The following is a 23,496-nucleotide window of genomic DNA, read 5'->3' on the forward strand; positions in this document are numbered from 1 at the left end:
TCTGCTTCTGTACGCTCCGGGGTCTGCTCAGGAAGTTCCACACTTCAAGGATAAGCCTTTCGAAAAACCACGTCCTCTCTGCAGTCCAAGACCCCAGGGCATGGGACGGTTTCTCACACAGCGGAGCTGGAGAAGCACCGTCCTGCAAGCAGCTTCTAGGACTCGCTTTGCTAAGAGAGGACAACCCCACTGGGCTTCCCCCGCCTTTCCTCTTTGCCAACGCCGGCTAGACGGTTCAAAAGCCCCTTCTTAGCCAGTCAGCAGCTTCTCTTGCGAAAGGGCCGTCTCACCAGCTGGGGGGCGAGGTTGGGCAGCCAGAAGTGCCCCTGATTTAAAACCCCCCAACAAAATATTGTTTCCAGGAGGGGCGCAGTGCCAGCTCAACGGATTGTAGGCCTGGAGCCAGAGAACAGGCGCAGAACGGGCTCCTCCGCCCTCCCAGCCAACACCCCTCAGCCTGTCCCTGAAAGGACAATTTCTAAGGATGAGCGGGTCACTGGGTCCCAAGTCTCTGAGCCTCTGCGAGCCCCCAAGGTGCCGGTGTCGGCTGCGACAGCGTTCGCTGTGGGCACTGGGCCGACACCAGCAGCCCTCAAACGGTTCGAATTTCAACTGGCTGCCACGCTGTGTCCGGCACAAACCCGGAACAGACGGGCTGGGCCAGCAACCCCCGGCAGGGAGCAAACAAGGGACAAGGCCATCAGACCGCTTGCCATCGTGTCCCGCTCCCGTCGCTCTGCCCAGCTCTGATTCCCAGCTCGCACCTGACCCCCCCACTGCGCCTTCTGCCTTTTACCTGTGGGTGGCTCTTGATCCACGTAAAAGGCAGAGCCGCAGCGGGGTTAGCTTGCGGGACCGGGCGCCAGCCCCACCGCGGCTCTGCAGTTTCCCCCTTATCGACCCATCGAGCAGCCGACGGGAATTCCGCCAACCACTCGACTGGCGGATCGAGCGCCCCGCGACTGCGCCGCGCTGGCCGGGAACTCACCGTGGTCGATGAGGCACGTCTGCCGGGGGCTCTGTGCCAGCGCGGGATACTCCCGGAAGTAATATCCACGTAGGCGTCGAGCTGCAAGTCCCTACGGGCGAGACAGAGCAGCCGTTGCCTGGGCCGCGAGGGGCGAGCTGCCGCCGGGCGCGGGCGGATGGCCTAGGCTGGGGCTTTTCCTACCGACCCGGCGCCCAGGCTCTCTCTCCCCTCCCCACGCCAGCTTGTGAGGTCAGGCTGTGGGCCGCGGGAGTCAGTGCCCACAGACTGACAACAGCACACCCAGGCCCAGGGCAGAGCAGTCGATGGGCCGCCCCGCACAGACAGGGTCTGCCTGGCACTGGGCGGGAGGGGGGTCGGGCTCTGGGAGGAGGAGCAATGACAGGGGGTTGGGTACAGGAGAGAGTCAGGCTCTGGGAGAGGGTGTGAAGGTCGTGCTCTGGGCGGGAGGAGTGCAGGAGGGGGCCGGGCTCTGGGAGGGGGTTTGGGGGCGGGAGGGGGTCGGGCTCTGGGAGGGGGGCAGAAGGGGGTTGGGTACAGGAGAGAGTCAGGCTCTGGGAGAGGGTGTGAAGGTCGTGCTCTGGGCGGGAGGAGTGCAGGAGGGGGCCGGGCTCTGGGAGGGGGCTTGGGGGCGGGAGGGGGTCGGGCTCTGGGAGGGGGGCAGAAGGGGGTTGGGTACAGGAGAGAGTCAGGCTCTGGGAGAGGGTGTGAAGGTCGTGCTCTGGGCGGGAGGAGTGCAGGAGGGGGCCGCGCTCTGGGAGGGGGCTTGGGGGCGGGAGGGGGTCGGGCTCTGGGAGGGGGGCAGAAGGGGGTTGGGTACAGGAGAGAGTCAGGCTCTGGGAGAGGGTGTGAAGGTCGTGCTCTGGGCGGGAGGAGTGCAGGAGGGGGCCGCGCTCTGGGAGGGGGCTTGGGGGCGGGAGGGGGTCGGGCTCTGGGAGGGGGGCAGAAGGGGGTTGGGTACAGGAGAGAGTCAGGCTCTGGGAGAGGGTGTGAAGGTCGTGCTCTGGGCGGGAGGAGTGCAGGAGGGGGCCGGGCTCTGGGAGGGGGCTTGGGGGCGGGAGAGGGAAGGGCTCTGGGAGGGGGCGGGAGGAGGAGCAATGACAGGGGGTTGGGTACAGGAGAGAGTCAGGCTCTGGGAGAGGGTGTGAAGGTCGTGCTCTGGGCGGGAGGAGTGCAGGAGGGGGCCGCGCTCTGGGAGGGGGCTTGGGGGCGGGAGGGGGAAGGGGGAAGGGCTCTGGGAGGGGGCGGGAGGGGGTGTGGGAGGTCAGGCTCTGGGAGGGGGGAGTCAGGCTCTGGGAGAGGGTGTGAAGGTCGTGCTCTGGGCGGGAGGAGTGCAGGAGGGGGCCGGGCTCTGGGAGGGGGCTTGGGGGGCGGGAGGGGGAAGGGCTCTGGGAGGGGGCGGGAGGGGGTGTGGGAGGTCAGGCTCTGGGAGAGGGTGTGAAGGTCGTGCTCTGGGCGGGAGGAGTGCAGGAGGGGGCCGCGCTCTGGGAGGGGGCTTGGGGGCGGGAGGGGGAAGGGCTCTGGGAGGGGGCGGGAGGGGGTGTGGGAGGTCAGGCTCTGGGAGAGGGTGTGAAGGTCGTGCTCTGGGCGGGAGGGAGTGCAGGAGGGGGCCGCGCTCTGGGAGGGGGTTTGGGGGCGGGAGGGGGAAGGGGGAAGGGCTCTGGGAGGGGGCGGGAGGGGGAAGGGGGAAGGGCTCTGGGAGGGGGCGGGAGGAGGAGCAATGACAGGGGGTTGGGTACAGGAGAGAGTCAGGCTCTGGGAGAGGGTGTGAAGGTCGTGCTCTGGGCAGGAGGAGTGCAGGAGGGGGCCGGGCTCTGGGAGGAGGTTTGGGGGCGGGAGGGGAAAGGGCTCTGGGAGGGGGGCAGAAGGGGGTTGGGTACAGGAGAGAGTCAGGCTCTGGGAGAGGGTGTGAAGGTCGTGCTCTGGGCGGGAGGAGTGCAGGAGGGGGGCCGCGCTCTGGGAGGGGGCTTGGGGGGCGGGAGGGGGAAGGGCTCTGGGAGGGGGGCGGGAGGGGGTGTGGGAGGTCAGGCTCTGGGAGAGGGTGTGAAGGTCGTGCTCTGGGCGGGAGGAGTGCAGGAGGGGGCCGCGCTCTGGGAGGGGGTTTGGGGGCGGGAGGGGGAAGGGGGAAGGGCTCTGGGAGGGGGCGGGAGGGGGAAGGGGGAAGGGCTCTGGGAGGGGGCGGGAGGAGGAGCAATGACAGGGGGTTGGGTACAGGAGAGAGTCAGGCTCTGGGAGAGGGTGTGAAGGTCGTGCTCTGGGCGGGAGGAGTGCAGGAGGGGGCCGCGCTCTGGGAGGGGGTTTGGGGGCGGGAGGGGGAAGGGGGAAGGGCTCTGGGAGGGGGCGGGAGGGGGAAGGGGGAAGGGCTCTGGGAGGGGGCGGGAGGAGGAGCAATGACAGGGGGTTGGGTACAGGAGAGAGTCAGGCTCTGGGAGAGGGTGTGAAGGTCGTGCTCTGGGCGGGAGGAGTGCAGGAGGGGGAAGGGCTCTGGGAGGGGACGGGAGGGGGTGTGGGAGGTCAGGCTCTGGGAGGGGGAGGGAGGGGTGTGGGAGGTCAGGCTCTGGGAGGGGGGAGTCAGGCTCCGTGCTGGGACAAGGGAAACGATCGTTTCCCAACGGGCGCTTCCAGTGAGCAGACAGAGCGGTCAAGGCGCCGGGGCTGGAAGCTCAGGCTGGACGGCCCCACCCTGGGAACCAGCCCGAGTCACCGGGGGGGGAGGGGAGGCGCTCAGTCCCTGCCGTAGAGGCGCGGTGTGGCCTGGGGCGGCGTGACCTGCTGGCGGTACCTTGCCAGCTGAACCAGCAGGACCACCAGGGCCCGGGTGCCTTCCCCCATCAGGCTATTCAGTTTCAGCTCCTCGTAGGTGAGATGAAGCACGTAGAAAACAGCCGGGATGTGGGTGAAGAGGAGGGTTGAGGAATCCAAGGTGAGGCTGGGGGGAAAGTCGTCTTTGGGAAACGAAGTGTCCACTGGGTCCAGTCGCAAAGCTCGGGCCAGAGGGTGGGACTCGAGGTTTCGGTGGTAGTCCGAGTGAAGCAGGTAGTCCCAGTCCTAGGGCACACCAAGAGAGACACTCCCTAAATACGCCCCCTCGCTCAGAGCCCTGCACAGAGATTTATTTCATTCAGTGACGTGGGGGGTATAAAAAGAGCAATTTACAAGGGCTGAAGCGACCTGACCTCTAGCGAACGGGCCCGTCATTAGCTCTCTAAGCTACTTGGAGAAAGGATCCCGCACGCTGGGATCTCGGGGCCCTGCAGCCGGCTGCCTTGGCTATTTATTACAAAAGGTACTAACAGCTCGCTGGCTCGATCATCCACTGCCCAGGGACCCTGGGGACGGGGAGTGCGTGTAGTCTAGAGCATTAACCTAGACGCTTCTGATTATCGGTTAGGCGACTCCACTGTCACATCCCGCAGTAGGGCGTTGTCCAAGTGCACAGAACAAACGACAGGATTGGGGCCTGGATGCTCCTTAGCACGTTTTCCTTCCCCGCTGGAAGAGGCCCGGGACGCCTCGCGTGAGGATCAAACAGCAATAAGGCAGCTGAGGCGTTAGGCCGGATAGAACTTCTGCTTCTCTCCCCGCAGGAACCGGGAGCAGGAACCCCCCCCCCCCAGTCTGTGCCGGGAACGAGCTGCAGAATTGTGTACTGCTGGCCTGTTCCAATGTACAGCACGGGCAGGGACGGGACAGGCTAACGGGGCAGAGCGCCGGGGGAAGCTCTTGGGAGGAACAGTTGAGCTTTGCTGCTGGAGCGAAGTACAAATCAATATCATGGAATCCTAGAACCCCAGGGCTGCAGACCTCAGGAGGTCAGTGAGTCCAGCCCCTGCCCAAGGCAGGACCAACCCCAACTCAATCAGCCCAGCCAGGGCTTGGTCAAGCCGGGACTTGAAAACCTCTAGGGATGGAGATTCCGCCCCTCCCTAGGGAACCCGGCCCAGCACTCTCTCACCTCCCTAGGGAAAGAGTTTTTCCTAATATCCAACCAAGACCTCCCCCACTGCAACTTGATCCCATTGCTCCTTGTTCTGCCACCTGCCCCACTGAGAACAGCCTCTCGCCAGCCTCGAACATGAAGTACAGGTTGAACCTCTCTAGTCCGGCACCCTCCGGACCTGGCCAGTGCTGAACTAGAGAGTTTGCCAGACCACAGGAGGTCAGTATTATCTAGCAGCATGACCAACACTTCCACTGCTTGCTGGGCTCTCAGAAGACACAGAGGGGTAAATTAGAGCCAAATCACAGCCCAGAACACTGAGAGCCAGGACTGGTGGCTGTAAACAAACTTTATGAGACCACAGGGAACTTGGCCACGCCCATGACAAGTGGACATCCGGCTCACTCAAACCCTGCTGGACCATGGAGGTTGCAGGACCAGACAGAGCCGGACTAGAGAGGGTCAACCTGTGCTATTTATATATTGGTACAGATGAGAAGATTCACCACAGTCAGGGGCACACTGTGAAGACAGGGCACAGACAGCAGATGACGGTGCATCCCACAAGGACCGACAGCCCCACGCAAACCCAGTTGAAAGTAGTCAGCTTGCTTCCTCTGATCTGCCTACATTTTAAATGTGGGATCTTTCACTCAGTGAGTAACCTGCTTTGATTTTTAGCAAAGGCTGGCTCCATCTCTTACTTCGTCTGATCCTGCCTCCGAAGGTCGAGCCTTCTTGGGAGCAATGACAGGGGAAAGGGAGCCTTCAAAATCAAGCTGCAAGAAGTAAAGATGCAAAATTAGCTATTGTGAAACCTTGACATTACATCCATGAATCAGCAACAAGAACGAAAAGTGAAATATAACGTGTGCACCAACGTTTTGGGAGGTTTGGCACAGCGTTAAAAATTGCTTCCATTACTTTAAAAATCAGGTTCAACAAAGAAGGGAAACCAATTATCTGTGTATAGAAGCCACAAGTGCATTTGGTTTGTGAATTTCACATTCAGGCTGGCTGATATTTAGTGGGTTTTTTGGGGGAAAGAAATGCTAATATTTGTGCTGGGCTAACACTGCAAATGCATTTCAATGGACTTTGTTTCAGCAGTGTGCCACCCTGGAGTTTGCTTTCTGTGAATCTACTAGCAAATGAATGTTCTGGCATGTCGCTGACACAGAAAACCGAGCGACGGCTCCATAGTATTGCAAGTTTCCACACTGCAGAGCCGGTTCTTAAAGGTGCACGCGTCCACTTGGAGAACGGACCTATAAAGTGTCCCTGTGTGTTCTATCAAAGCAGCATGAACGTTAACTGCTCACAGCTGAGAATGATCCCGCTTCAAGAGCAGGGGGCTCAGAGGTGAAAGGGAACATGTCATCCTGGGACGGTTGTTTCTATGCGGCCCAGATATTATGGTGATGGGCACTTAATAAACGGCGCAGGCACGCTGAGTCGAGTAAGAATGTGCATCTATTTACCAAAAAGATACATTTGGAAAAGCGGCCAGCGTAACTCAGAGATGCTTTATTTAAAACCGGCTCAGGCATGCTGCTGTGAACTGACTGTATTTGGATAGACATCTTGGATGCTGTGAAATGATGAATTAGGCAAACAATGAGCTGGTATTAATACGACGTCCAGAAAACAAACCAGGACGTGGCGAGTGTACTTACATTACGTGTCCACGCCAAGCGGTCCGTATTGTAACCCATCATATTCATGAGGCAGGTGACAAATAAACTCCACTCGGAGTGGTAACTTGGTCCTCCAGGGGCATTGTAGGCATTGTACCACTTGACAAGCATCTGCACGGCTACCTCTCTGGGCAGGATAGACTTAATTCCTTGTAAGCACCTTTTCACTGTTGGGGGCGGTGAAAAACGTTAGACTAGTTGGTCCCATCCACGCTCATGCAATGGCGCCAAGCCCATGACTCCACGACTACGGCTGTAAACCCATGTTCGAGCTCTACTTTTGGCCCTCTGTCTAAAGGAACTCTAGACAGTTCCCCCCATCTATGGGCCTGGAAATTCCCATGTGTCATTGCAAGCCAAAGGAAAACTGGCTTTGTAGCCTCTGTTCAGCTTCAGAAAACTGGAAATGTCATCCTTTTTCGTTCATTCCTAAAGCCGTGTTAAGAGACCAAATTTCTCACGATCTTACTCCTTAAATAACAGTGCACACACTTTTGTAGGCCAGTTTGTTTCCGTTCCCAGGGAATACTATTGGTTATGCATCACTGAACCTACAGAGCATAGCTAGCTATAAGCCAGCAAGTCTGTCGCTGATCACATAAAGGGTACGTCTACGCTGCACGGCGATTTCAAAAGAAACCATTCCAAAACGGCTTATTTCGAAATAGCACGTCTACACTATGAGTCTGAGGCCGGCTTCCCTAATGTAGAGGCGCTATCTCGATTTAGCACCCCAGGAGGCACTGGGGAGGAATACCTTAGAACAGCCCTGAGGAGGGGCTATTTCCAAATAGCAGCAGTGGAGCAGCTCAAAAGAGCTATTTCGGGAGAGGTGTTATTCCTCGTAGAATGAGGTTTACAGATTTCGGAATAAGCCGTCCGGTATTTCGAAATTATTTCAAAAGAACAGAATGGCTGTGGAGACGCTCACATTGTTATCTCGAAATAACAGTGCAGTGTAGACGCACCCAAACGTACAACATTAGGTGCCACATCATCATGGCCCGATCGCCGCACTGCAGAGCGGTAGAATGAAGAGTGCAGTTGTGTTTTATGCACTGGATCCTGTCCCTTACCTAGCTCCGAGGTGGCGATTTCAGGCATGGTAATCCTAACCATCGAGCTATTGCTGAGTTCCTGTAAAAAAAAAAAAACCTGAAGTCAAATTCCGAGGGGCATTTCTGGAAAAAGCAAGATCACGCCCCGCCTCTAGAGTATGTTTTATACACCACCGAGCTGTTTGCTAAGTTTGAGACTTGCGAGGTGTGGGGGAGAGCCGTTGGCTTAAAGGTGCTCAAATTCCTGTAAGTGGTAAGAGGTAGTTTTCAGAAAGAGGACACGCTCTAGGGTAAGGGAGTGCCCGTAGCATAGGGAAGTGCAGCGTCTGGCTGCGAGGTAGAAACGCTTCAGAGAGCGTGCCACACAGGAGGGACGAGGGCTGATTATACTTGGTTTGGCCCATTTAATAGACTCCTACAATGAGAAGGGACCTCGAGAGGTCATCGAGTCCAGTCCCCCGCCCTCCCGGCAGGACCAAGTACCGTCTAGATCATTGTTCAAACAATCCTCGGAAAAAACCTACCAGAGTTACTCTGTTGTGAACAGGGTCTCGCACAGAGTGAATGAAAGTTCCGAGCTGCTGGAAAGTACAATCCTCGATGTACGTGGAATCATGAAGTTTGGAAGAATCCCTCAGCTCTGGAACCGGAGACAGCAGCACCCCCTGCCAAGGGACAAAGCGACCGGTCAAAGCTGAAATCGGGGGTGGGTGGGTGAACAGGCCTGGGCGCGTGAACAGGCCTGGGCGCAGGATATTCTGAAATCAATCCTCATTCTTCAATGTTAGGGATTCCAGAAAGACACTAATGAGTAAGTGTGATGCCGGGAGACCAGGTACCATCTCGTGCCCAAGCCACGACCAACACAATCAGCCGTGACACACTGCAATCAGTCTGGCTCCTGTATGTGAGAAGTGGTAAAACCAGTGCAGGTTGAACCTCACTAGCCCCGCACCCTCGGGACCTGACCGGAGCTGAACCGAAGAATTTGCCAGACCACAGGAGGTCAGTATTGTCTAGCCGCATGACCAACACTTCCACTGCTCACTGGGTTCTTAGAAGACACGGAGGGAGCCCAATCACAGCCCAGAACATGGAGAGCCGAGTCTGGTGTCTGAAAACAGACTTTATGGGACCACGGGAAGCTTGGCCACCCCCATAAGAAGTGGACGTTTGGCTCCCTCAACTGACGCCGGACCGTGGATGTTGCCGGACCGGAGAGTGCCGGAGCGGAAAGGTTCAACCTGTATTAGAATTCTACGAATATGTTTAGTGTTAAGTTTTTATTGAATGCTAGTAAGTTGCTGCTGGCATCAATCTCACCTCTACCGTGTGTATCCCATTGTGTAGGGTAATCTGAGCGGCTGTACCGAGCCTCCATGACCGTAAATCTCTAGACCAGTGGTTCCCAACCTGTGGTCTGAGGACCCCTGGCGGTCTGTGACGGTACTGCAGGGGGTCAATGGAAAGTTTAAAAATAAGACTGGCTCACGACAATGGGCCGGATCCTTACTTTTCTTTTTCTTTCCTTACTTTTGCTTTTTTTTCTCCCCCAGTGAGGGGGGGTCTGTGAAATGTTAATAGATTGAAAAGGGGTCCATATGCTCGAAAAGGTTGGGAACCACTGCACTGGACAGGAGAGAGACATCAATGAGTGTGAAGGGCTGATCTTCAAAAGACGGGGTTACGCCCTTCCCAACAGGACAGAGTCATCCACAGCTGGACTATTGAGGGATGTTAAAGAGGGAAAAAGAAATCTGTTGTTCTGCTCTCCACCCGCACACCAGACCAAGAGTCACATACACGGACACGCCCCTCAGTGGAGTCTGCAGCTGAGAGCACGTGGAAGAAAGGGGATTCAACGAGCAAAAGAAACTATCCCCATGCACCCTGGACTCTGCCGGGAAATGTATTTCTAAGCACAAGCAAGAGATCCCCAGCTGCTTAGCCTGGCTAAAGAACAGACAGAGCTTGCTGATTGCGCTCCAGATGTTAATTCATTTGTGTCTCTCTCTCTACCTCGTACATAACGCTCTACAATCTGTTTCCTATGTAATAAATCTTGATGGAGCTTACTGTAGATCCGGCTACAAGCACTGACTTTGATGTGGATCTACACTGCAACTGAGCTGGGGCTTGGGAACTGGTCCTCTGAGATTGGGAGTAACCTAAATACAGCCGTGATCCTTGGCATAAAGGACCACCTAACCCAGCGGTTCCCAGCCACCGGTCTGCGGACCACTGCCTGCCAGGCCACGCCCCCAGCAGCAAATAAGCCCCCGCCCCCGGTGGGGTTCCCCACGCAGCAGCAAGGTGAGTGGCCCGGGGCAACCGGGTATGCTGAGGCAGCCTCACCATGGCCGGGCCACGCGATGGGCAGCTGCAGCGCTCAGCTGGGGTCAAGCACTGTGCACAGCCCGGCTGCCACGGCGCTCGGCAGGGGCCCGGCACGGTGCAGGCTCCATGCAGGCTTCCTGCCGTGCAGAGAAGCGCTCTGCGCTCAGCTGGTGGCAGCAGCAGGGCTAGGTGAGGGGGGCGGGGCTAGTGCTGGAGGACTCTGGGGGGGCAGGGCTGGCACTGGGACAGGGCTAATAACTAGGGGATGGCACGGGGGGAACCCGGGGGATTGGGTGCAGTGGGGCTCTGGGAAGGAGGCTGGCACTGCGGCACTTGGGCAGGGGGCTGGCACTAGGAGACCCTGCGGTCAGCGGCTGGCACTGGGGGGCTGTGGAGAGGCGAGGAGCTGAGGGGCTTTTTGTGCCACACACCAGCAAACCCATTCACAAACTTTTGGCAGACCAGTAACATTGTATTTGCGTATTTGAATATTCATTATTTGCACAATGAGCATGCAAATATGCGAATAGCCCCCCAGAGATGTGTGAATGGGTTTGCCAGTCCCGGTATGAAGAAGGCTGGAACCGCTGAGCTAACGTCCGGGGAGCTCACCGGGTGAGGAATTCGAGCGGCGCACCCCAGGGCCGGCCTGGGCCTCCACACTGAGGCTGGTGCGGTGAGAGGGGCCTGTCTGCTATCTGGGTGGAGACAGCGGCGTACAGACCCCAGCTGCGTCGGGGTTTGTACCCTGCTTCCGGGGGGGGGGGCTCTCCTGCCCCTGGATCGCAGGCAGCGTTACGCTCGGCAGGGAGACGCGCGTTTCCACTGGCTGGCAGCCCAGAGACGTGCCCCTCCCCCGTCTCCTGTGCCCCTCCCCTCGTCTCCTGTGCCCCTCCCCCCGTCTCCTGTGCCCCTCCCCCCGTCTCCTGTGCCCCTCCCGCACAACGTGTCCCTCTCCCCGTCTCCTGTGCCCCTCCCAGTCTCCTGTGCCCCTCCCGCACAACGTGCCCCTCCCCCCGTCTCCTGTGCCCCTCCCGCACAACGTGCCCCTCCGTTCTGACAGACTGTCAGGCACATGCCCAATGGGGCAGAGGAGCCATCTCAGTGGGGGAGCCCGTCCCGGAGGGAGGCCTGGCAGCGCCCGGGGCAGAGAGCACAGGGGCTCTGAGCTGTAGGAAAGGGAAGGGGAGAAGCTGAGTAGCAAGAAGTCCCTGTGAGGAGCTGTCAGAAGCTCAGCAGAGCAGAGATCTTCTCTGGGCAGCCCAGTGGCTTCTCCCCTCGTCTCCACAGGCAGGAAGCCCAGGCCCTGCCCATGCTCGCTGGGCCGGGCGGTGCGGTAGGGGGCTTTTGTGTGTTGCTGCTGTGGGGAGGGAAGAGGGGGGTCAGTGGCGTGTGAGCTGGGGAGTTAAGGGGGAAAACACAACCACAGGCTCAATCTCTGTCCACGTCCCAGCAGCGGCCACGGTCGACCCTCCTGCCCCAGCTGTGGCCCTGTCTCCGCTCCAGCGTTCTGCTGGCAGGGATCTGTCGGTCGCGGCGCGGTCAGACCCACGCCGACAGAGCACTGGGGGCAAAACGGGGCAGCGGTTACTCAAGCAGAACTGCACTTTCCCCGGGAGAGCCTGCTTCACGGCACAGGGCAGGGAATGAGCAACACCCAAAAACGTGCACCAGGGCCTAGTCCAGCAGCATCATGGTTTGTGAGAAAACACGACAGCCTTTTTCAAGACAACCCTTTGCTTCTCTCACCTCCTCCAAGGGCCCCAGGTACTTGCTCAAAGGCTTGGAAGGAGTGCTCAGGCTGTCCAGAGGGGTGCTGGGCCGAGGCATTTGGTTCGACATTGTCAGCGACGGGGCGGGCAGCCCAGGAATGAAAACCTTCCCGACCTTTTTATGGAAAGGAATGGTTAGTTTGAACATGCAAACTGCCCTAGCGGGCATGCAGTCAGGTCAATGGGAGCAGCGATTATTAATACATCAAAGAACAAGGGTAAGAAAAATGGCTGAATTCAAACATCAAGAGATGAGAGAAAAGCCGTCGCATTTTAACTCTTTTTTCCCAAGCTTTGATGCCTCACAGTATTTGCCAATCCTACTTCTGTGTGTTTCCACACGCTTGTAGCATCAATGTAAAGCTATCGCAGTGTCAATTTTAAAAGTCGACTTTTCAACCGTATAAAAGTATCTACAGAAATCTGGGTTACACAGTTTCCAAATAAAGCAAAAAGCACAGTGTGTCTTTCTACGTAACTTAAAATAGCCCACCCTATTCTACCTGTAAAAATATAAAAAGCATGTACAGCTGACTTCTGCAAAGCAACAAGTGCTGCCATGTCAAACCCAGAGACACCTCACGAGAAAGACGGAAAGCTTCTTGCTTGGGAGAACTTCCGCTGATTTCGCACATTTGTAGGATTCTCTTTGTTCTTAATAACTAAAAAGCCGAACAAGAAAACCGCACATAAAGCAACATTATCTCCAGGGCAAACACTTTTCAAACTCTTCTGAGGTGCCAATGGCTCGAGAGCAACAATCCCAACAGAGTCTGCGGCCAATCGGAGAGCAACGCCTGCGATCCGTGGGATACCATCCCAGGGCCTGCCCACCTCCCTAGGAAGCTCATGACAGAGGTCTCCTGAGACGGCCTGACGCAGTTAGTGCTGAAGCAGCTTACTACACAGCAAACAGACTTGGCAGGACACTGGTAACGGAAGTTACAAGAGCCCCACTGTGACATAGGGAGTGTCAAGTGTATTCGACTTCGGCTACTAAGGGTTTTCACTCGATTGTACGATGGCACGTACCCGAACCACTCCAGTGTACAGCACTAAGTTTCCATTGCCTTCCAGAACCAGCAGCGTGTCAATGCTCTACAAAGATCAGAGAGGGAGTTAAAACTTCTTGTATTGGAGTGAACACTACATTCAGCCATGGAAAGTGACCAAGGACAGCAAGGTTCTCTACTTCACACACACACACGCGCGCACACACACACGCGCACACTCTTACCTCCACTGGGGCTGCATCTTTTGCCTGTATATTAGTTACAGACCCAAAGATCAACTGTGACTTATCGTTACTTTCTTGAAACTTTACACAGCTAAATATTATGGAGAGGAAAAAAAAAAGATTCAATCAAAAACATTATAGATCAGAAACTCTCTCCTACGTGATATTATGGAAGAGGGAGAGGATATTAAAACACGACGTCTGTATGGGAACTAACCATTTTCACTGCGGTATCCTTCCCTCTTTTAACACGCTATAACCTGGTTTACAGAATCTCTAACATGAGGAATGCTGGTTTTAACGCTGATAATTAAGTCATTCAAAATAATAATCTATGTTAAAGTACCCAGAATGCTTATAAAGTGACAGCGTGGGAAAAGCAAGCAGGCCACTGGAAATATATAATTTTTTATTTTCTTGTCCAAACTTGCGCCTGCTCTAGCTGCACACATGCATCAGGTTAAGGTAAAAGATTTCACTAGCTCTGGAGCGTGTCCACACAAGCCCGCCTCTCGCTAGTTATTTATTCAGCTCTAAGATCTATTCAGCAATTCAAACTACCCAGAAAACCCCACACGTGCTTACCGCAGCTGCAGCTGGGATTCCACTAAAAAGCACAAGAACTTCTGCCCACAAAGGTCGGTGGTAATAAATACTTTGGAGGCCTGGGAATTCTTCTCTCTGTCAATAATGAAACAGGGGCAGGGATCAGACCAGCGCTTTGGCTTCAGGGTCAGCGGACGTGTTCCTGAAGAGAATATTAAGCACAGCGAGCTGCGGGAAACAGCCAACCAGCGCATAGGATGAGCAGAGAGAGCCCCGCACCGGGCGTGGCCCTATTCTAGACAGTAACATGCCTGGATCCCAACCTGCCTGCTCCCTAGTTTTGGACACTCAGTGCCCAGGTTTTACAGGCCAACCCATGTGTCAGATTTTAGCCTCCTTTTCTGCCTAATTCCAACTACAGGCAACCTCGGGACCTGACCCGTTCTGAACCAGAGAACTTTCCAAACCACGGGAGGTCAATATTGTCCAGCAGCATGACCAACGCTTCCACTGCTTCCTGGGCTGGGGTAAGTTAGAGCTAACAAACCGCACAGGACACCGAGAGCCAGGCCTGGGGGCTGTAAACAAACTTCGTGGGACCACAGGAAACCTGGCTGCACCCATGCTAAGTGGACTCACTCAAATCCTGCCGGACTATGGATGTTTCTGGACCAGAGAGTGCCGGACTAGAGGGGTTGAACCTGTATGGCTCTAGTTAGGGGGTCTCCCTTTGGGTCCTGCAGCATCCTCCTTGAAGCGATTGGCACCGATTTCAATCACCGAATGCACGAGAACGTGTGTCGTGATCTCACGAGCTCCATTCGCTTTGGAGTCGAGCTGGCTGCGGGACGTTTGCACGACAACAACAAAGCACCGTGCTGACGAGGGAGGGAGGGAACTGCCCGGTCGGGCCAGCTTTCATGTCAATTGGCGCCTATGCGAAGGGGAGCGCTGCAGCCACCGTATCCTAGCAAACGCTGAGTCCCATGGGATGGAGCAAGCTCCCAGCCACCACAGGGAATGTAATCCCTGCAAGGAATGTAATCCCCTCCCGCCCACCCCCCACCCCGGTGGTGCTAGACATGCTAAAGCCGGAGCGGCCCTGTCCTGCCCCTCTTGCAGTAGGGCTGCACCAGCCCTGTAGACCCACATGCTCCCCTCTTGCAGAAGGTTCCAGCCCTGGGCTCATCCTGGCTGCAAAGATTCCAGCATCAGGAGTAGCTCCCCTCTGGGCAGCTCCCCCGACAGTCCGCCAAGCACACAGGCAGCAGCGCTCAATGCCAGCTGTGACACCCCTGTGCTTTCAGTTAATTTGGCACCCTCAGTAACGAGCTAGGAGAAAAGCAACCGGCGAACTGAATCACAGACGGGTCGGAGAGGTGCTGCCAACACCAGAGACAGCGAAATCATAGAAAGGTGCCAAGAGACTTCAGTTATGGGCCGGTACCAACACAACATGACGGCCCCTGGGGAGGGCTACTGCACACGCCGCCCCTTCGCCTTTGGCACAGTTGGCAGCAGCAGGGATTTGAAACTAGGCCTCCGTGCCTCAGGCAGGCAACAGGCATGCCTGCTCCACTGCCCAGAAGCCAGTCCGGATGTGGTGTTACCCTGCGGACAGCCCCCCCCACTCCACAGCACACGGCCACTCGAAGGTCTCGCAGCCAAGTCGCGATCAGACTCAACCCTGCTTTGCTCATGAAACCCACGGTAACAACCAGCCAGTGTCGACAGCTACAAGCTACTGAACGGATCAGATGTGCCCAAGTCCCATTTCAAAAGTGAGCTGGGCACTTGAGGTATGTGTTACCGTGGTAGGCAATACCCGGATCGGAACAGCTACACTGCAGGTAAAGAATCCCTTAGCCCAAGTTAGCCCACACCGGCCAGCATACAAATCCTTTGGAGCCAGACTTTCACTGAGCCTTAGTCTCCAATTAGTCTCCTATGTCATTTTTGACAGAGGGACTTAGGCCTTTTCTACACTAAAAGGAAGACTGCTGCTGCCACGATCGATCTTCCGGAGTTCAATTTAGCGAGTCTAGTTAAGACTCACTAAATCAAACTCAGAGCGCACCCCAGCTGGTGTCCTGTGCTCTTGATCTTGCCACAGGAAGATGGCGAGAGTGTTTGCTCTCACTGACCTCCTGCTGAGGGGATGCCGCCAAGCCGACTCCAGCTACGTATTCTATGTAGCTGGAGTTGCTGCCAGGTCTAGTGTAGACCTGGCCTTAGGCAGTTTTGAAAAACTTACCCAGCAATACTGGGTCTCCTGCAGTACTTTTGTTCTAAGAGGCAATGGCTTGCAAAGAGTTTGTACTGGGGGCAACTTCACTTCTAGTCTTTGCTAGTGGAAACCCAGGTCTCTGTAACCCAAACACAAGCTTCCAAACCTCATGGTCATGGCGGTTTCTGTCCACAGATGGTCTATGCACAGCTCTGGAACAATGGGCTCCGTTTCTGGAGCGAGGAAGGACTCGCTGGAAGCGCTGGCTGGAGAGTGGCTAACGCTGTGCCTCCGTGGCGACTGGGTGTTACTGGAGAAGGTGAATCTCTGCCCTCCGGAGAAAGAGTGCACCCCCAAGGCAGGAGAATGGGAACGGCTGCAAAGAAAGGCAGGGGCCATTACGGACAAGCTGAGACGTGGACAGCAGAACCCTCTTCTCCCAGGGCAGCAGGGAGCGGACACTAGCACCGGGCTCTCAGCGCTGCTAATTCACCAGCCCGTGCTCACAGGGACACGCCAGCCCTCCGCACAGTTGGCTAAATACGTCTGGCGGAGGCTTCAGGAGGAGGGGAGAAAGAGAAGGGGAAAAATCAAAAATAACTCCCCCACACTCCACAATGCCCACTCCTGTTCTGCGGAAAGCTAGTCCCAGCCAGCCAGGGCATTCCCGATGTCCTGTTTAGGCGACAAGCTCTGTCTTGAGCCAGGACTGATCGAAAGTACAAACCGCTGATTCCTGAAGGAAATAAAGCTCTCGGGGGCCTCCAAAGGGCGTCCTAGGAGCAAGACAATGAAGTGCGCAGGGGCTGAGGTTTTGCCGCAGACTGGCTACTGAAGGCCATTTGCAGGCAGGGAGAGGACGGAATGATCTACGTGCAGCATTCTGTTCCTGAAATAGCAGCACCAGGGCCCAGAGAGAACCATGCTAGATACTGAAGTACCACACAACTGGTTTTAAGAAGGCAGCCTAAACTCAACGTGTACACAACTCAGTCAGGGGAAGGAAAGGAAATCCACACGAGGCAGATTCAAAACCAGACTGCAGGGAAGCTAGAGACGGAAAGTCGAGGCACTTACAAAAGAGGGAGAGAAATGGCCCAGTGATTTTGGGGAAGCAAATTCCACCCCATGGGACTAAGGAAGGGTGCCGAGCTGAGCTGCGACAGCAGGAGGGCAACAGGCAAGCTTCGTGCTCACAGGTATTTGGACTAAAGGAGAAGGCTGCAATTGTAGCTGTGGCTACACCTTCACAATGCAGTTCTGCTCTCAAAAAGCAACTGTGTTTAAAAGGCACCTTCGTATTCAGCTATCTACAGGCGACAGATCTGCTGACTTAGTGGCAAAAAAATACGGCTTTGCTGCTTCTTACTCCTAAAAACCCTGTAGAGCCAACACAGCTCAGAGCGAGTCGCATTGGACTCCTTTTTTCAGCCCAACCGAGTTATTTACTTGACTCCAATCAGTTATATTTGTAGAGCCCGTTGAAGAAAAGTGATTTGTAACGAAGGGCCAAATGCAATCGGCAGAGCACTTCTTATTGGCAATGATGCACATAATGGAAAGAAGCCAGCTTGACTCAGAGAGCACCGACAGAGTCTGCAGGGCTGGTCAGCCTCTACCAGACAGAGTTTTTGGCTTGTTTTATTAATAGAATGGGCTGCTCTCTAGTGGCCCTTTGAAAGGCAAGAAGAGGAGAAATATACCACATTTCCACCACAGTGCAAATACCACCAGCAATCTAGCTGCAGGAGATAATCCCCAAAGAATAATATTCTAACTATCTGAATTTTGAAATGTGTCTTTTTGTTAGTGCTGTCAATTCATTGCAGCTAACTCACATGAACTAAAATAATTAAATCGCAATTAATCCCACTGTCAAACAATAAAATACCAATTGAAATGTATTAAATATTTTGGATGTTTTTCTAACGCTCTCAAATATATTGATTTCCATTACAAACACAGAAAAAGTGTACAGTGCTCACTTAATGTCTGATTACAAATATTTGCACTGTAAAAAAGAAATAATACCTTTCATGTCACTGCATACAAATACGGTAGGACAAACTCTTTCATCGTGAAAGTGCAACTTACAAATGTAGAAATGTATTTGTTTACATAACAGCACTCACACACAAAACAATGTAGAACCTGAGAGCCTATAAGTCCACTCAGTCCTACTTCTTGTTCAGCCATTCGCTAAAGACAAGCACGCCAGTTTACATTTATGGGAAATAATTCTGCCTGCTTCTTATTTACAATATCACCCAAAAGTGAGAATGGGTGTTTGCATGGCACTTTTGTAGCCAGCATATTTATGTGCCAGATCTGTTAAACATTCGTATGTCCTTTTCTGCTTCAGCCACCATTCCGGGGGACATCTCTGCATTAGAAGTGCTCATCTTTTACGCTATTAGTTTCACACAACTCATTTAGCACCCACCTCAGAGCCGCCATGTTGGATATGGAAGGGGAGCGGGAATGCACGCTGGGTGACGACACCGACCTGCTCTGGCTATGCATAGAGGAATAATTCTGGAAAGGGGACGGCATGGGGGAGTCTCCTTTCGAGAGACTCCTGAGATGGGCTGTCAAAGAGCTGCTGGCGGCCACGTGCTGCGGTGTCCCCACCTGCTCAGGGAACTTGAGGACTGTGTTCTGCTCCTGGAAGAGACGAGAGAAGCTGTACGGGATCAAAGCAGCCCGAGTTTCCTGGGGTCACTGACTCAGCCCTCCCGTTAGATGTGCCACACACTCATTTCCTGCAAGACTTCTCAACCCTGTTGGTCCTGTCGGTAATACCATAGCAGACTCTGAAGAGGCTAACATTCTCCAGGGACACGGTCATTTCCGTTAAGCCATCAGGGAAGTAGCTTTCATGCAAGGGCCCCACAGAATGGTGGGGAAGGAACTTGCCTTTCCCCTAGGACTCCTGAAAGAGGAGCTGCCCCGGAACAGCCACTGTTTTGATCAGTTTAATGCTACCATTACATGGGCTGGATTGTAGATACTACGCTTATTTATTTTCTCTCTCTCTCTCTCTCTGAGAGAAAACCTCCACTTCCTCTCTCACATCCACATGCACACACAGAGAACCTCCACTTTTAAGGCAGCAGTTCTTTCTTACCTCTGGTTTCACTCGGCGAAGGGCCCAGACAGCGTGCAAACTCTGAACGGTGTCGTACGTCATCACAATGGAAGGCTCCTCGTTGAGGAACACGATGCGCAGTGTGTAATCAGCCACATACTGTACTCTGGCTGAGCCAAACACACCTGCTAGAGAAGCAGTGCTCAGGGTAAGCCCATCTAAATCAGAAGGACAGTTTCTGTAACAGCGTCGTTAGTTACACTAAGCGACCGTTTCATGGCCATTTCTTTGCACCTTTGGTGCTTTCCGCATACAGCCCCACGCTCCCGGGGAGTGTGTGTCAGGAAAGGCCAGTTTGCTGCCTCCGAGCAGTTTCAAAGTTGTGCAACTGAGTGGCAGCATGACCAAACAACTACGTCGCTGCCCGGGACGCAGGACACCAGGTTCTATCTAGCCGGGAGCACAATCTAACCCAGTGCAAAGGCTGGAAGTTGAGGCTAGACAGACACAGATTGGAAATCAGGCATCCATTTGTCACCGTGTAACAGCTGGACATCGGAACAGCACTAGCAAGGGCAGGCTGCATGCTCCAACACCGGCGAGCTGTACATCGACACTGGACGTTTTCCTAAAAGCTCTGCCCTAGAAACGGCTCTGGGGCAGGTCTCTGGCCTGCGCCATGCAGGAGGTCAGACCAAATGGCAACAATGGTCCTCTTGGCCTTGGGATCTATTCATCCCTTCCCAGCTGTGTTGGTGGGTTGCTGGGGGGCCATGGGTATATCCCCTCTCTTCCTGAGGTTTCCCATTTGTCGAACGGGGATAATGCTGCTGACCTCCTTTGTAGAGGGCGCGGAGATCTACAGCGGAAAGGCACATTGCTATAGCTGCATGAGGCTCCTAACCCTACCCAGTGCTGGAGTTTCACTCCGGCCCCTCCCTTTGTGTGAGACACATCCTGCTTGTAGCAGGGCAGTTGCCTCATTTTGGCAGGCAAGGGGTTAAAGCAGGCTGCAGGGAGCCAGAACAGAGCCTCAGCCAATGAGGAAAGGGCTCTTAGAAGGAGCCAATCGGGGGCAGCTTGCTAGGGCAGCCCTGCTTATAAGAAGCTGCTGGGCAGAGCAGAGGGCAGTTGGGTTCTGACCAGGGAAGGTACAGGACTGGTGCCCAGAGAAGCACCTTAGCGGGAGCAGGCTCACGGGAGCTAGAGCAAGGGAGGCTCCAGCCTGAGACATGCCAGGCTGCGGCCTTGACGCACGGGCCAGGAGGGAACAGGGGTCCCAGGGGAAGTGGCGCAGGGAACGGGAGGCAGTAAAGGGGAGTAGTGGAGGGCAGGACAAGGCTGCCGCCAGAGGGTCCCTGGACTGGGACCCAGCAATGGGCGGGCCTGGGTCCCCTCCTTGCACCACACTGAGGAGTGGCCTTCCTGGCACGCAGCTTGCCCCTGAGGTGGGGGGCTAGCCTGAGGCTGCAGCTGGCCACAGGGGCCAGTGCAAGACTGAGGGCACCTGATGCCCCAGCCCACACCTCCAGGAGAGGCAACCCAAGGGAGTGTGAGGCTCTCAGAGCACTTAGAACGATCGGCCTTGGGACAGCGAGCAGCGCTGCACTGTAACGAGAGCTGCCACTTGGCTCAAGCGCCGGGAAGGGTTCAGCTCGGGCGGGGAGTCGGCTGCAACGTGAAGATCACGACTCCTGACCCCGTAACCCGCTGGGCAATCACCACAGCTTAGCAGCACCGAGGCTACAAATGTACCCAGGAAATACAGCAACTTTCTCCCCTTTGCCGAATCCCTGGTTGGTGCCCCTCCCCCCCCCCGGAGGTCGTTTTGGAGAACTCTGAGATCCTGGCGCCACGACGTCAACGATGGAGTTTGTCTACACGTCCACTTACTGTGCAGCACGCCAGGCTGGAACTCTACAGCAATGCACGCAGGGCATCTTTGACTGCAGAACGGCAGAGGCGCTGTGGACAGTCGGCACGTGGCAGGCTAGCGTGGGCTAGATTTATATGCCAGCCTGCCACAAGCTAAGCGTTCATATCGGTAAGTCCCAAGTGACATGAAATCCTAACTCATTCTACTAACATGGCTACAGTGACACTGCATACATGAAATCCTAACTCATTCTACTAACATGGCTACAGTGACACTGCATACATGAAATCCTAACCGATGGAGCAGCTAAAATAAGCCATTTCATTGCAATATACAGACTATACGAGGGGGAAGGTAAACTCTCAATGCTGTGTTCAGTAATATGTCAGCTGAATGACTCATTTCTTTATATGGATTTTCGGGTGTTTTGTTTTGCTGACAACCTACCTCCAGACTTGCACACAAGAGGCGTTATTTCATCTAAAGGGTGCAGCATGCTGAACATAGTAGGCAAAGGTTCTCTGGAAAGGAAATGGAAAAACATCTGTAATAACTAACAAATGGATCACAAACACCCACTGCAAATTTAACCGCCAGCTCGTCAAAAATACACCCATGACATACACGTTCCACTAACAATCGCTTGTATGGCTCACCTAACACATCAGCAAACCCCCACCTTTATCTAGTGCATTATCGTAGAAACCCTAAGTGATACCCCTGTATAATTTGGAAGACTTCACCCCACACCGAAGCGATGCTGTTATTTAACAGCGGAGCATTGGAAAGGAGGAATATTACATCCCACAGCAATTGCAAGAGGAATTTGCCAGATAAAAACGTGGCAGAAAACAAGGACCGAAGAGCCAGGAGATCTCTGCTGACCACAGTGAACATGGCAGCGTGAAATCTTAGCTGCAAGCTAAAACATTTTGTGTACGATTGCCTTTTTACTGCGCAGGGCAAGGCTGCAAGTGCCAGCAGACATGCCCAAAAGGGCCGTTCTAAACTCCATTGTGTGAGCTCCCAGCTTGTTCGCCAGAAAGATTCCTCCGGCGCTCATCACATGCCACAGCAGAATTTTTCTGCAAAACACCAATACAATTAGAGGAACCATTTTTCTAGTTTTTTATGGCCTCAGACAGCCAGCAACCAAAACCAGCTCAGCTGTGCATGTTCAAACTGGATCAGACACGCCGTCCTGATGGAGTACACCTGCCTTTCGCAAGACTGAAAAAAGTGGAAGTTCTAAATTGAAAACTTCCCAGATGCAGACTGCTACATGATGGCTTACTCCCCCACTTTTCAGAGCCCCCTTAGCTCTGTGGTATCTCAGCACGGTTCTAAATGAGACCCACATCCCCGGGATGTATGCTCATAGCTCCAGGGCAGCTGCCCAAGCTACTCCCCAAGTTCAACCACCTCCACAGCCTGGATGCCGTCTTTATGCCAGGATTTAAAATCAGGATTTAAACTGGCAGGCAGGAACATTGATTTGAACCCTGCTTTGCATCTGCACTTGTTAGAGGTTTTTTCTCTAAGGAAAGGTTGGTTCTCCTTCATTGGTAACCACTAACCCATTGATTAACAATTATAATGATTGCCTTCACACTCAGCTGGGGGGATTTTGCACTATACCGATGAATGTTAACGTAAGCAATTCAAGAGCTCAGCATACACGTATTCAGGTGCTTAACTTGTATTTCAGTTCGAAAACAATGAACAGCACATTTTGTGACGGGGGCTCATGGCCCTTTCGAGGCCCCCGGGTCCTACCATACCCCTCGCCACCCCACTGAAGGAGCAGTGAAGGGGGATTCTAGAGAGGCTGAATGGAAGCAGCCAATTAATTAAAAGGAACGGCTGGGTCTGAGCAGGTCAGGACTGAGGGAGGGAGGGAGGGAGCTCCCTGCCGGTCAGAGGAGCTGGACAGAGAACCCAGTGGCACTGGCGTTCAGTGAGAAGGAAGAGGGTCTGAGCACTTCAGCCCCCAGGGAAGGGGGAAGAGAAAAGGCCCAGGGAAGAGCAGCAAGGAATTAAAGGCAGCAGTGTGTGACTGGCCTGTATAGGGCCCCTGGGTTTGAACCTGAAGTAGCGGGGCAGGGCCAGGTTACCCCTCCGGCCACTGGGAAAGTGGCCTATGCCCTGAGAAGAGGGCCAGGCTGTGTTGGGAAGCCTAGGTGAAGGGCGGGATGGAGAGGGCCGAGACAGGGCTGAAGGCTCTGAGAAGGGTGCACCAATAGTCGTGGCTGGGCCTCAGTTACCCCAGAAGGGGCTCGTCCACTGCACTGTGTGACTAGCCCAGAGGGCTGAGCCGCTGAAGACCGACCTAGCCAGGCCAGCAGCCCCCTGGGGCACACAGGAGGAAAGATTGCAGTACCACACCGAGCCATTAGGAGGCGAGGGCAGCACCCCGCCCTATCGTGCTTGATTATTTACAAGATGATTCATTGTTTTATCCGTGACTTGCATCAAGCTACGATTAGATGGCCATTGGAATTCCATTAACAAGGCACACAACTGGCATTTGACAAGGATTTTTTGTAGAATAAAACTATCCTGAAAGCGCTGGAAATCTACTTATGTTTTTACCATCCCCATGTTTAAAACTAACTGGCTGGCTACACAGAAGTAGTACTACCCGTCGTTAGTGAAGGGAATTGATTGCTCTGGTCACCAGCTTTTTCTAGTGTTAGAACCGGCAGATCTTGCTCTCTCCTTTTTAGTCAG

The 23,496-nt window shown here is 54.7% G+C and overlaps 1 protein-coding gene across 1 annotated transcript in view; it reads right to left on the reverse strand.

The window, feature by feature from the left end:
* The window catches only part of ANAPC1 (anaphase promoting complex subunit 1), a 79,796-nt gene that overhangs the window by 45,728 nt on the left and 10,572 nt on the right, over nt 1-23,496 (reverse strand). Inside the window, 15 exon segments of the mRNA XM_075925887.1 lie at nt 989-1,051; nt 1,054-1,079; nt 3,771-4,036; nt 5,633-5,707; nt 6,605-6,792; nt 7,702-7,762; nt 8,208-8,348; nt 11,770-11,907; nt 12,825-12,890; nt 13,030-13,120; nt 13,615-13,710; nt 15,969-16,178; nt 18,246-18,466; nt 18,930-19,075; nt 21,214-21,287. Coding sequence (XP_075782002.1) covers nt 989-1,051; nt 1,054-1,079; nt 3,771-4,036; nt 5,633-5,707; nt 6,605-6,792; nt 7,702-7,762; nt 8,208-8,348; nt 11,770-11,907; nt 12,825-12,890; nt 13,030-13,120; nt 13,615-13,710; nt 15,969-16,178; nt 18,246-18,466; nt 18,930-19,075; nt 21,214-21,287 — 1,862 coding nt within the window.

The sequence above is a fragment of the Pelodiscus sinensis genome, chromosome 3 (genome assembly GCF_049634645.1).
Source record: "Pelodiscus sinensis isolate JC-2024 chromosome 3, ASM4963464v1, whole genome shotgun sequence".
Classification (NCBI taxonomy): Eukaryota; Metazoa; Chordata; order Testudines; family Trionychidae; genus Pelodiscus; species Pelodiscus sinensis.